Below are 15,605 nucleotides of genomic sequence, written 5' to 3' on the forward strand. Positions count from 1 at the left end.
ATGATGATTTAAGTCAGGTAATGGATCAAGAAAAAAGTACACGTTGGCTATAGATGACTATAATGCTAAAGTGGGGAAGATGGGAGATGAGTCGTGCACTGGGAAGTTTGGAGTAGGTGAAAGAAATGACAGAGGCAAGATGTTAGTCAATTTTGCAGAGAACTACAACATGAGGAAAATGAATACTTTCTTTCAAAAGCGTATAGGTTGAAAATGGACCTGGAGAAGTCCAAATGGAACAACAAAGAACGAAGTGGACTTCATATTAGATGAGTGCAAGAGCGTTAGCAATATTATGGTCATAAATAAAGTCAACATAGGTAGTGACCATAGAATGGTAGGTTGCACAGCTAAATTCAATTTCGGAGCCGAGAGAAATAAACTAATTTTAAAAAAGAAAATAAGTCTTGCAAAGGTGAAGGATAATAAGAAGGAATTTCAGTTAGAAGTTAAAAATAGATTTGAAGCTCTAAGAACTAGCGAGGACACTGTTGAAGATATGAATTTGAATTTAGTGAATATCATTAAGGAATTGGCAGAGAAAATAGGAAGTACAAAAAGTATTAGAGAAAACAAATACTCCAAAGCTACAAATGACCTAATTAAAAGAAGGAGGATCATGCAGATTAAAAGCAGGAGAGACGAAATAGAAAGAGTAGAACTAAACAAGTTTATCAACAAAAGGAAGAGATCAGAGAAAAGAAAGAGAAACATGGATGAAATAGAGGAAACTATTCAGAAAGGTAAAAGTATTAAAGGGACTAAGTGCAGACATGCTTTAGGAAGAGAGCAAATGATATGTTTGAAAGATAGAAATGGAGAAATCATTAAACGCAGGGACAGAATGGTAAAAAGAGTAGAAGAATTTTACCAAGGGCTTTATTCGCCGAAGACCGTAGTTCAGTCAGTAAATTCATTTGTAGACATTAGTAGTGTACCAGAGATTACAAAGGAAGAAGTAGAATTTGCTCTAAAAATATGAAATGAGGAAAAGTACCTGGGAAAGATGGTATTTCAATGGATCTCTTGAAAGACACAGGGAAAGAAGTTCATATTAAGTTAGTTCAGTTGTACACCCAGTGTTTACATCAGGAAAGCATTCCTGAATCATGGTGCAATGCTATAATGATTTTGATTGATAAAAAAGGAGACCAGAAGGACCTTAGTAATTATTGACCGATTAGCTTGCTGTCAAATGTACCAGGTGTGGCAGGCATTTGAGAACACACCATATTGGTGACATAATATTCTAGATGCCACAGTTGACTATTGTTTCTTTTATCCAGGCTGAATGTGGTGATACCGAGGATCACTCAGGATATGAAGAGGTATGCTGTAATTGTCTCCTTGGCTGCAGGGCACTCTGACTCCGAGATCACTGCATTCCTGAATGTCGCCAGGTCATTTGTTTTCAAAGTTCAGAGAGAGCTTGATGCTGCCAGTAGCAATGTGGTAACCGTTTCTCACTGGAAACACCATTGCAAGCACTTAGACAGTATCAGGACACCTGAATTCACCAATTCTGTCCAAGCTGCCATCAATGAGGACCCTGGGAAGTCCATAAGGGCACTGGGCAGGGAGTTGCACGTTGATGAGGACACCATCTGACATGTGGTTCATGAAGATCTCCGTTATAAGTCATACGTGATGTGGAGAGGACAGTTCATGTCCCAGACAACCAGGGAGAACCGAGTGACCAGGGCCAAGCGTCTCTTAAACAAGCTGAAACATCCGTAGGAGCCAGAAATGCTGTGGTTCTTCTGTAATGAGAAAAACTTTGTCCAGGGCCAGAAGGTGAACCGCAGAAATGATTGGTGGCTGTGTCAATCTGCTGAGGAGGTTCCGACTGTCATGCACACAAAATTTCCAGTCTCTAATGGTTCTGGGTGTCATGAGCAATGAAGGCGACATGATGCCCCCCAAGTCAATGCCACTGCTTACATCAATGTTTTAGACACAGTTGTGAAACCATGGATTACTGCTGTAGCATGTGGCAGGTTATATGTTTTCCCCAGGACTCTGCTCCATCACATACAGCTCACACCACCCAAGAATAGCTGGCCAACAATTTTCACGACCACATCACTCCTAACATTTGGCCCCCTAGCTCTCCTGATGTTAATCCTTCAGACTGTTATGTCTGTGGCATTGTTGAGAGGGCCTCCAATATGCATCCTTACAACACCATTGCAACTCTCCAGCAAGCTATTGTAGCTGCAATAGCAAACATTCCCAAGACCTACCACATTACTCCCTGCCAGCGGTTTAGACATCATCTAGCTGTTATTGTGAATGATGGCAGTTTCATTGAATGAATACATGCATTGGGTAGGTATTCACCTGTACAGAACAGTAAATGGTACTGAAATGCTCTATCTACAGTGTCATTTTCCTTATTCCACAGATGTTCCTTTGTTCTCAAATACCTGCCACACCTGGTATACAAAGTATTCTCCAAGATTCTTACAAATAGACAAAGTCAAGTTTTAGATGGAAACCAACTGAGAGAACAAGCAGGCTTTAGGAGCGGATATTCGACTCTAGACCATTTGCAGGCGATGATCTAACTAATCAAGAAAATGACAAAATACAATATATCTCTCTGTTTAGCTTTTGCAGATTATGAGAAGACCTTTGACTCAGTAGAACAAATAGCAATACTAAATTCGCTATGCAATCAGGGTACAAACAAACAGATCATAGGGGTTTTAGAAAAGATTTATGTGAAAGGTATCGCTATAATTTGATTACATAAAGATACAGAAAAGACCAATATCGAGAAAGGAGTATGGCAAGGCAATACTATTTCACCCAAATTAATTACAGCTTGCTTGGAAGAGATTTTCAGAGGGCTACATTGGGAAGAGAAGGTTTGAAGAATAATGGCAAATATTTGAACCACCTAAGATTTGTGGATGACATTATTCTTATTTCAGAAAGAGCAGAAGACTTGCAAGATATACTTAGTGATCTGAACAAGGAAAGTCACAAAGTAGGTTTAAAAATGAATAAGACCAAAACCAAAGTCGTCTTCAACATGAAAGTTCAAAGTAAAAAGATTATAATCAATGGTGAGAGTCTTGAAGAAGTTGAAGAGTATAATTATTTAGGCCAGATGACCATTGTTGGCAATTTGGTATGATATACATTTACTGGTTTCTTTGACTGTGCCTGAAAATAGTATGGTAATATTGTATTATTGATTAGTTTTCAGACACACAACAGGCCTGGTGTTGGTGGCCCAGACTTGGATTGAACAAATGTATGGAGCAATGGATGATTGAGCCATCGTCTGGCTCTATAATGGACTGAATATTTTGTCCTCTAAACCAAGGATCTATTACATCATGATTCATTAAAAAGAGGGTTGAGTGTATATACATATTATAAATCCATGTGTATATATATATATATATATATATATATATATATATATATATATATATATATATATATATATATATACAGGTACTCCTCGTTTGACGACCTACTCGGTTAGCGACGACGCGGAGTTACGACGGGCTTTATGACAAACCAATATTCGTTTAACGTAAATCTCCCGAAGTTACGACGTAGTGTACGATAATTAAGTTGGCTGAGGCAAATTTGTATGATGTTATAATTGAACTTGTACGGTGGATATTAGCTGTGAGGTAAAGTGTTCTGAAGCTTAGGTCTACATTACCATCCTGCAAGCTGCAAAAACTACCTGGGGTACAGTATATACCGGTAGTGGTAAATTTTTAGTTTCGACCATGGGCGCAATATAGCAATAGAAAATTAATTATTAATTTTGTAAATTATAATGTATCAAAGTAATATACAATTTTGTGAGCGGAAATAAAAAGAAAATGTGCTAAAACAAATTTCGTAAGAAACGAAGTCATGTCGGACGAATGGTACACCATGTTTGTTATGATAGATGCCGATGTCGAAGAAATAAAAGGATGGTAAATTCGTCTAGCCTAAACTAAACTAACCTGACCTGTGTTTGATAAATCATTACCTGCAAATTAAATGTCATCCGGCTCGTCCTCGTTGTCGTCGTCGTGAGAGACGTTGGCAGACGACAAGATGGCGTCCCAATCCTATGCTACCGACTTCGTTCATTAGCATATTTTCTTGTAGCATGGTATTTTTTTACTTTCATTTCCGCCCACAAAATTGCATATTACGTTGATGCATTTTAATTTACAAAATTAATAATCAATTTTCTATTGCTATATTGCGCCCATGGTCGAAACTAAAAAAATACACCGGTATTCAATATGGAATGTCAGCATACGCGGATTTGGTCATATACGGTAATTTCAGGAGCCTAACCACCTAATGTACTGTATAAAAGAGGGGAAATACACGAAAATAAAGATACATGTATTGCTGGACATTGTACATACAGTACATGTACGTATATGTATGCACTTTCGCTTAACGACCAATTCTGTTAACGACGGCGCGCTGGTCCCAATTGTCGTCGTTAAACGAGGAGTGGGTGTATATATATATATATATATATATGTATTTGTATTATTTGTATATACTCTGCCAGATAGGTAGTGTGTTACTGCTGGACAGGTAGTGCATTACTGAAAAGTCTTGGCTGCATTTTAATCAGTGTGCTACTGATTTTAAATCCCTTAGAGAAGTATATATATATATATATGTATATATATACATATATGTATATGTACATATACATATATACATATATATATATATATATATATATATACATATATATATAAATATATGTATATATATATATATATATATATATATATATTGAAAAATGGATGACAAAATGAGAGGTAGGGCGGTGAGATAAACACTGAGAATCATTGAAGTTCTAATTACTGACGTTTCGCTCTTAACAGAACTTCTTCAGAGTGTACATACATGGTCAGTAAATCAACAATTTATACCTCGCATCAATCTGCATTCCTTCCTTAACCACCCCATCCCTCCCTCTTGTACCCTTTAACTCTTGTAGGACCATCCAGCTGGACATTTTGGACAGCTTAATAAAACCATCCTGATGGTTACAGGAAGGCTGGGATGCTATGAAAGCTGCCTTGACTATTTTTCATTTCTTCTTGTCTAACCCTTGTTGTAATACAACAAGGGTTAGACAAGAAGAAACGAAAAATAGTCGAGGCAGTTTTCATAACATCCCAGCCCTCCTGTGACCGTCGGGATGGTTTTATTAAGCTGTCCAAAATGTCCGGCTGGATGGTCCTACAGGAGTTGAAGGGTATGAGAGGGAGGGATCGGGTGGGTTAAGGAAGGAACGTGGAATGATGCAAGGTATAAATTGTTGATTTTCTGTCCATGTATGTACACTCTGAAGAAGCTCTGTTAAGAGCGAAACATCAGTAATTAAAACTTCAATGATTCTCGGTGTTTATCTCACCACCCTACCACTCATCATACATGTGTATATATATATATATATATATATATATATATATTATATATATATATATATATATATATATATATATATATATATATATATATGTATATATTATATATATATATATATATATATATATATATATATATATATATATATATATATATATACACACAGTAACAAGGACCACTCTAAGGAAATTAAAATTGGTAATGTATTGATGGAAATGCACCCCAGAATTTTTGTTAATGCACTACCTGTCCAGTGGTAACATACAATATATATATATATATATATATATATATATATATATATATATATATATATATATATGTATATATATATATATATATATATATGTATATATATATATATATATATATATATATATATATATATATATATATATATATATACACACAGTAACAAGGACCACTCTAAGGAAATTAAAATTGGTAATGTATTGATGGAAATGCACCCCAGAATTTTTGTTAATGCACTACCTGTCCAGTGGTAACATACAATATATATATATATAGATATATATATATATATATATATATATATACACAGATATATATGTATACATATATATATATATATATATATATATATATATATACATACACATATATAAAAATATGTATATATACATATTAATATATATGTATACATATTCATATATATGTATACATATTCATATATATGTATACATATTCATATATATATATACAGAGACACTGTGGCAGATTGAGAAAAGTGGAAAGGGAAAGCAAGAGATCTGGATCTGATTCTTGATTTTTATTCCTGACCGGTTTCGCTCTTAGTTTCTTCGGAGGAATGCAACTCTGGGGTGAAACCGACGGTATACATAGGGGACCAGGTCCACATCCCTCCCTGTGGATGGGATCCATGGTTGGTTTGTACATATCATGAATTACATAACCAAATCAAATACATAATAAATCACATTTCTGATTTAGATATATAACAAATTGATTAACAGAAATAATTCTGGTATGTCTAGTGTGATGTCAAATGGTGTGTGGAAACTAAAAGGTGTAAAAAATGGGTCATATATATATACATACACTGAATACATGTATGTATATATATATATGTATACATACATATATACTAAGGCCTTAATAGAAGAATGTCAGAACTTGAACATCTCCAAAGGTCAATGGTCGTCAGACATAGCCTCATGGCCAGCTGTGAGCTGTTTGGTTAAAAATCTTCACCCTGCTAACCTCACTTACCCACCACTCTTGACCCTGTGTCCCTTCTGACCTCACACCTCTACCCACACATCCCCTCCCTTCTGATTCTGTCCTGCGCAATGAATTGTCATGTTTTATAACTTTGCCTGTTCATCCTCTACTCATATCTCAATTGTATTTATGTCTCTATCATTTCTTGTAACCTGTACTTTCCTGAAGAGGGCTATAGCTATTAGCTGAAATATAGAAGTTATACTTTCTTCTAAGTTTCCTTTTATTTTGACTGTGGGTTCTTCAAGATTATGTTTTTACAAATGTGCTACTACATTTTGTTCAAGTGATATATGCATACATATACCAAAGGCTTTTTCCCCTTTACAAGGGAAGTAGCCAAAAAAACAAAGGCAAAGAAACCACTCCCACCCATTTCATCCCCCTATATACTCCACTACCCTCTACCCTCTTCCCTCCCTCTTATCTTGGCACCTCCTGAATGATGGGTCATCCCTGTATCTAGTCCACTACCCTGGGTCAGGAGCAGTGCTGCAAGGCACAGCACATCCACAGCAAGGCCACTTCATTATATACATACATATATATATATATATATATATATTGTACAAACCATGATAACCATCATGTGGCATGGATTAGTGTAGCAATGCTACTGTGAGAAGAGAAAGACATTTTGGTGAGTTCGTCTCCTTTACTGAGTGAACTAATTTTACATGTGACCAGGATCTGATATATATACTGTGTGGGTAGCCACCCATGGTACATAATTATATAATTACACTGGATTAGGTAAAGCTAGGTCAAGCAGGTTCATGCTGTCAAAGTTGCGTCAGGACTCACCCGTCTCTACACAGGCTCCCATCTTGTCCTTGAACAGAAGGACAAGACCTTCCGCATCTCTATCTCCAGCAGGCCAGAATGGGTTTCCATCGACTGCTTAAAACCGGCACACCTCGACATTCCACCCACCAAATTCTCATGTGCAGAACACCCTCTGAAGCCAAGGCAATTCTGAGAGGGGAATATTGTACAAACCATGATAACCACGTGGCATGGAATGCACGTTATGTTGCCCACAAGGGTAGACATGATGTGACTTTGACATTGTGACCCTGCTTGACCTAACTTAACCTAATCCAGTGTAATTATGTAATTACACACTACAGGTGACTACCTATGCGGTATATGTATTGACTCCTGGCCACATGTAAAATCAGTTCACTCTTACCTTACAATAAAGGAGATGAACTCACCAAAACCTTTCTTTTCTCACAGTAGCATTGCTACATATTTATATAAACATATATATATATATACACACATAGGAGTAATTATCAGCAAAGCCATGTCACCAGATAAGCATATCAACAAAAGAGTCAAAGAAACCTTCAATTTACTAAGGTTAATTAAAGTGGCTTTTGATTACTTGGATGAGGAAATGGTAAAGAAAATATCAGTTACACTGATAAGACCAAGATTGGAGTATGCTGCAACACTATGGGCACCCAGTATTAAAATGATTGTCCAAACTAACACTCTCGAAAGTGACATACAAAGAAAGATTGGCCAAACTGGAACTACAAACCCTGGAACGAGGAGGAGAATGAGAACTACTGACTATTTACAGAATTATGAAAGGGATGGAAGTCCTAGATAGAGATGGTTTATTAAAGTAGGACAAGAGTAAAAAAAGAGGACATGAAAAGAAACTCAAAAAGGGTAGTTATAGACAAGATCTGAAAAAGAATAGCTTCCCACACACAGTGGTGGATATTTGGAATAAATTGAATGAGGCAACAGTGTGTGCAAATACCATACAAGAATTTAAGAAGATACTTGATACTGAAAGATACAGAAATGTGTCACTAAGAACATAGCTCCCTTCACGTATAATACGGGGTTAATAAAAAAAAAAAAAAAAAAAAAGATATATATATATATATACAGTATATATATACACATACACACACATATATATACAAACTAGATGCTGCAAGATAAAAAGATGGGTCACCACAAGCATAGTTCCTCTTCCTGTATAATACAACTAGGTAAATGTGTGTGTATATATATATATAAGAACATAAGAATGAAGAAGACTATAAGAGACCATAAGGCCTACACTAGGCAGTTCTATGTCCATTACCACACTGTCATCCCCATCCATAAAGTTGTCTGTTTCTTAAAACAGCTGTTAGTTTCAGCACTCACTATAATGGTTTATCATTCTGACAACCCCCGTGTATTCGCAAGAAATCAAGTGCAAAAAAAGTTTGTTGCCGGTTGTGTGGTGTGCCAATACTAAGGCTTGGGTAACCCCGCAATTCTTCAAGGAGTGGGTTACAGATGTTTTTGCCACCCAAGTAAATGTGTATCTCAAGGAAAAGGGCTTGCCTGAACAGTGCCTTTTAGTGATGTATAATGCCCCTGCCCGCCCCTCTGCTTTAGAGGAAGAGTTATCAGCTTCATTAGACTTTATAACAATTTAATTCATACTCCCCAATATGACACTGCTTCTTCAACCCATGGATCAACAGGTCATTTCTAATTAAAAATTTTTTTACACACAAATCCTTTTCTGCAAGTGTTTCAAAGTGACAAGTGACATCAACTTGACCCTTAGAACATTTTGGAAAGACCATTTCACTATCCTAAGTTGTATGAATCTCACTGAATTGGCCTGGGGCCAAGTGTCATATTGTACATTGACCAGTGCATGGTGAAAACCTTGGCCAGTGTGTGTCCCAGAAAGAGATTTTGAGAGGTTTCAGCCTGACACAAATCCTGCTGTCGAAGATGTCACTATTATTGATGATATTGTGTCTATAGGCAAAAACAAGTTGAAGCAGAAGATGTGCTTGAGCTCGTTGAAGGCCACTCTGCAGAGCTCGGCATGGAAGAGTTGATGCATCTGCAACAACAGCATCAGGTGGTACTCCCCAAGGTAGGCATAGCTCCTCTTGGGGATCGGTGCCACCTGCGTAGAGCAATAATCACAACAACAGATAATCTACCCTCAAACAGACAACAAGCAAACCCACTCATACGTCATTTTGCACAGACAAGCCATCTCACTTCTCACCCTGACGACCGACGCACCATTCGACGTAAGAAAGACTTTCCCACAGACTCAGACTATATACCCTTCATAGACAGTCAGACAAAACTCATAATACATAGTCTCAAGCACTCATCTGCCTGTGGCCCTGATAACATAAGCAACATCCACCTAAAACACATTGGACCACAAGGTATACATGCACTCACAAACATTGCAAACTACAGCTATTCACACAACACTATACCCGACATCTGGAAGCATGGTAAAATAATCACCATTCCAAAACCAAACAAAGACACAACAATCCCAACATCGCACCGCCCAATCACACTTCTCTGCACCCCCTCTAAAGTCATTGAATGCCTAATACTTAAACTTGTCACACCACATATTCCCCTTGCTGACTCACAACACGGTTTTAGACCACTACACTCCACAAACACTCTTCTGACAAACCTCACACAAATAATTTTAGATGGCATCAATTCAGATAGGCCCCACCAAAGAACACTTCTTATAACATTAGACATTAGTAAAGCTTTTGATGCTATCCCCCGCCACAACCTAACAAATAAAATATATAACACAGACATGCACAATAACACCAAAAGATGGCTGGCCAATTACATCGTAACACAGACAAAGCTGCAGAAATAATCCAGCCATACCTTGTTACACTCAACACATGGTTCATCACAAACAGACTCAAAATAGCTCCAACCAAATCTACAGCAACACTTCTCACCAACTGGACAAAAGAACACAAATACATACCTCATCTCTACATCAACAACACTTTAATACCACACACAAACACACCGAAAATTCTTGGTGTAACATACGATACATCCATGTCTTTCAAACAACACATCACAAACATAAAAAACAAATGCACACCCAGACTTAATGCACTTAAGTCAATCACTGGAACAACATTTGGACAAAACAAAGAAACTAATATAACAATATACAAACAATGCATACGCTCAGTGTTGAATTATGCGAGTCCTGCATGGGCTCCTAATCTCAGTGAGACACACCACAACACCCTTCAAATCATACAAAACAAAGCCCTAAAAACAATTACAGGCTGCACAAATACAACACCTACAGACCATTTACATCATGAAACAAAAGTCCTCAAAGTCAAGGACTACCTCGACATGAGAGGCACACAAACACTTGCCGCAGCCACCACAAACACATTACACCCGCTACACTACATAGCAGAACACCCACACAAACCAAGAAACATTAAAACAACACCCAAAGACCTTTATCACGCACAAATACTCTCTTCTCTTCCTCCACAACCACCAAATACCAGCCTCCGGAAACATATTCATAATCATATCACTCACCGCTCCATTAACACACTGAAAGACAACACACTGCTGCATGCCAGACCCCCTGATATCCACCCTTCTGAATCCTCTCTCCCACGAAAGGACAGAGTCCACTTGGCTAGACTGCGGTGCGGTCACCACCCAGCACTTCTAAGCTACCAGAAGAGGCTGGATGACAGCGTTGTGAACAGCTGCCCAGGATGTAACACTTCACCTCATACCATACAACACATAATGGAAGACTGCATTATACACAATCATGCACGCAAACAACACAACATACGCTCTATAAAGGATTTGTGGGAAAACCTAGTTTCGGCTATGGCATTCCTTGGGGAGACGGGACTGCTCGGACAGACAGTCTAGGGAACGACAACAACAACAACAACAGCATCAGGTGGAAGAAATATCATCTGGAGAGGAGGAGGTAAGGGAGGTGGCTTCAAGTGCTAAAATCAACAAACTGTGTGGTAAATGGACTGAAACGTGGGCTTTCGTTGAAAAATACCACCCCGATACTGTGGTTGCCAACTGTGCAATGAACATTTTCAACGATAACGTCATGACGTACTTCAGAAAAATCATACAATGTAGAAAAGTGCAACAAACATTAGACAAATTCTTCCTTAAAGAAAAAAGAAAGCCTACTCAAGATGATGATGAGTCTCCAGAAGAAAAAAGACAATGTAGGGAAAGAACTCATGAAGCCCAATTGCTGAATTGTTTTATGGAAGGGGACTCCCCTTCCAAGGAATAATTTCCTCCTCCTTTCCCCTCCCTCCACACCCAGCCCTTCACATACGCCATTGCTTTGTAGATGAACAGGTGATGTATTACAGTATGATATTATTATATTTATTATTTTGTTGCAGTGCTGTACATGTATTTTTATTATTACTGTATTTTTATGCATTTAATACACTTTACACAATGTTCGTATATGTTTACAATATATATCATTTATATGAATGTATTTCTGTTTATATATGTAATTCATCTTAGGCTTGTAATGAATTAATTGTATTTCCATTATTTTAAATGGGAAAATTCGTTTTAAAAATCAAACATTTCAACTTTTGACCAACTTTTCTGAATGAATTGCGGTCGATTTTTTAGGTACCACTGTATATATAATTGTGTGTGTGTATATATTTATGTATCCAATGACCCAGGTCTCTCTGGGAGGACATCTTTAGCCTCTAAGTAACCATGTCACAGGACCACCACTTGCAGATTCCTGTCACTGATATGTGACTACAATTCTTATATAAATAGCACTAATATGAAAAATAAAATAACTTCTTATACACATTACTGTCAAATGTATTGGTCAGACAGCACAAAATTCAAACTACATGTTGGTATGAATGTATGGCAATATTCAAATTTAACAAATGACATTTACTCAAGTGCTGACCACCATATCTTTCTACTTGAACTTACTCCTCTGCTACTACTACTGGTACACCACCAAATTTCCAGTGCATTTAGTTCCAGAAGGTAGCCAAAGTCAAAGGCATAAATACACTCTCACCCATTTAATCCCCACATACTCCACTCCCATGCACCACCCCTTCCTCCCTCTTTTCTTGACTCCTCCTGGATGACAAGTCATCCCTGCATCTTGCCCAATGCCCTGGGTCAGAAGCAATGTAGCAAGACACAGCACATCCACAGCAAGACCACTTCATTTAATTGGCCAACCCCCTGTCCCCTCATGCAGAAAAAGAGAGAATGGGGGGGAAATCCCTTTGGGCTGCATCAAAATATCATTCACACATACTAACCCCCACTCCCTTCCATGCACCACAGCATCATCCACACAACCACATTCTCCACTCACCCTTATCTTGTCTTTTCCCTTCCTTCCTCAACAGACATTCCCGTTTCCCAATGCCCCTTTTACCCCACCCATCCATCTCATCCTTGGTTACCCCCTCATGTTCACTCCTTCCACACCTTTTAATAATCTTTCTTCACTCATTCTTTACATGTGTCTAAACCATCCTAATACTCTTTCGTCAACCCTATCTCCCACCTACCTTTCCTCCTCACTCTATCCAGCTTAGTAACCCCTACCATACTTCTCAGGCATTTCATCTCAAGCACATTTAATCTTTTCCTTTCATATGTCCCATGTTTCTGCCCCATACAGTGCTGTTGGCACAATCACCCCTTCATATGATCTCCTCTTAGCACTACTTCCCAAATGTCTATTTCTCATTACACTTTTTAATCTCAAAGGTGTTTACTTGCTTCTCTCAATCTACATTCTACCTCCACCTCCATTCCTTCCTTTCCAGCTACATTCACCCCCAAGTAAGCTATCCATTTCCTCCAGCCTCTCTCCCTTAATACTTACTTCTAATTTGCTGCCATCTTATCCCCTTGTTCATCTCATCACCTTACTTGTACCCACATTTATCTTATATATAGATATGAATAAAATTTGTTATAACTTCTATTCTGAAAAACAAAATATAAGCTCTTCATTCATTTCCATCTCAGCTCCTCATGGATTAAGCATCATCCCTGTCTTCCACCCACTGCACAGGTCAGAAGCAATGCAATAAGGCATGGTACATACACAATAGGGTAAGCCATTTTATTTACATGATGACCCTCCCTCCTTGTCCGCTCGTATGAAATAGAGAAGATCAAGAAAAATCCCTTTGAGCTGCATCAATCTATCACCCATTTACAACCATTCTCCACTCACACCTATCCTTTGCTTTCTCCCTTCCCTGCTCAAAAGACATTCCCCTTTTACTTATGGTCTACTTCCCTGCATCCATCTCATTCTTGGTCTTCCCCTCAAGATCATTTCATCCACCTCTGCCTACCACACTCCTGCTAGTCTTTCCTCACTCATTATAAGTGCCCAAACCATCCCAATATTCTTTCATCAGCCCCATTTGCCAACTCCCTTTCAAACTCTGCTCTTCTCCTCATTTGTCACTCTATTGATCCTCATAATCCCTACCATATTTCTTTAACACTTGATCTCAAACACATTCAAATTTCTCCTTTCTGCCTTCCAAGTCTCTATCCCATACAGTGTCACAAGCACAATCATCCCTTCATATAACCTTCTCTTTGCATTTTCCCAGATACCTATTTCTCATGACACTTTTCATTCCCCCAAGATATTTACTTGCTACCTTCACTCTAAAGTTTACCTCCACCTCTACTACTCCATTTCCTGCTATATGTGGCCCAAAATACCTAAAGGTATCAACCTCCTCTCACCTCTCTCCTGTAAGACTTACCTCCAACTTACTGGCACTCCTCCTTGTATATCTTATAACCTTGCTTTCAACCATATTTAGTTAAAATTTCTTCCTATTATCCACCTTCCCAACCTCTGTCACTTACTGCCTTAGACCCTCTTCTGACCCAGCCACAAGCTGAATTTAAAATGATGATGATGATATGGTTTAACATCACACACTCCCCCCTTTTGGGAGGCTAGGACGGTGCCCCTCACAGAGGGCTTTGTAGCGTGGAATTTAATGAACCATGCCCTTGGTCCAACTTCGCCAGTGGCAGGATTCTTCGAACTGCCCTCACCTCAACGATAATTGGAGCTTAGAAGGGAAACAAATGGGTGTTGGATCTGTGCCTACCTTGGCTGGCTACTTCCCTCTTAGAGGGGAAGAAGCTTTTTGATATATAGATAAATATGGCTAGAATAGAGGATTCCATGATTGTATCACTCTTCCTGTATATGACAATTAGGTAAAAACAGCATTTGTGGAGTGACCCCATGACCTACTCTGGTGGGTAAGAAATTCAAATGTCAACTTATAATCAAGTTGAGAATAAAAGAGGTACTGGGCATTTTATTTCAATAAAACTGATGGTGTACCTGTATTACTATATAAAGTTATAAGTGTATAAAAACTACAATACTATATGATATAGAGACTTTTCTCAACCCAAGGAAAGACAATCACAAACTATTAATGTTTGCATTTTCTGTTCATGCAATCTCTTGCTCCCAATCATTATTTTATTTCCATTTTCTTTACATCAATTCCAGTCAAACATGACACTTTTGGCTACAATTGCAACCACACAGGCAAGAAGAACTTTAAGGGCTCCATTGAAAAGTACCGAACTTCTTGCAGCACCTCTACTTATTCCATATTCATCCTCAAATTTGGCTGCTTCAAATGCTTTCTGTTGTTCTTCTGGTAGATCATAGTAGACTACATCATGTCCAATATTGTTACGTAATGCTACTAATCCTTGCATGTCTACAGAATCTGTTTCTGCACTCCACACTGTAATGGTACTATCTGGCACCTGTAAGCAAAAATAAAATCACTTAAAATCCAAAATACAAATTGATACAATATTAATAACATGGAAAACAGATTCATGAATTTAATCCTCATTTTTAAATATACTCTATGCTAAGTGGTTGTTTTTCCTGGTCAAACTCTTGTTGCTCCAATTTTCTATTTACATATGTTTACCTCAGGCTCCTCTCCTAGTTTCTGAAAATCTCATGTGCATGATTGGGGCAATCATTATTTTTGGTC

General features: G+C 37.9%; 1 protein-coding gene across 7 annotated transcripts in view; it reads right to left on the reverse strand.

The window, feature by feature from the left end:
• Positions 1 to 11,899: 11,899 nt before the first annotated feature.
• The window catches only part of LOC143028303 (protein FAM151B), a 30,175-nt gene continuing 26,469 nt past the window's right edge, over positions 11,900 to 15,605 (reverse strand). For all 7 annotated transcript variants that reach the window (XM_076190182.1, XM_076190179.1, XM_076190184.1 and 4 more), the window contains one exon: positions 11,900 to 15,366. In XM_076190182.1, coding sequence (XP_076046297.1) covers positions 15,091 to 15,366 — 276 coding nt within the window. In that variant the 3' untranslated portion in view covers positions 11,900 to 15,090. The remainder of the gene's footprint in view (positions 15,367 to 15,605) is intronic.

This window comes from Oratosquilla oratoria, chromosome 9 (genome assembly GCF_046742065.1).
Source record: "Oratosquilla oratoria isolate Oo_2021 chromosome 9, ASM4674206v1, whole genome shotgun sequence".
NCBI lineage: Eukaryota > Metazoa > Arthropoda > Malacostraca > Stomatopoda > Squillidae > Oratosquilla > Oratosquilla oratoria.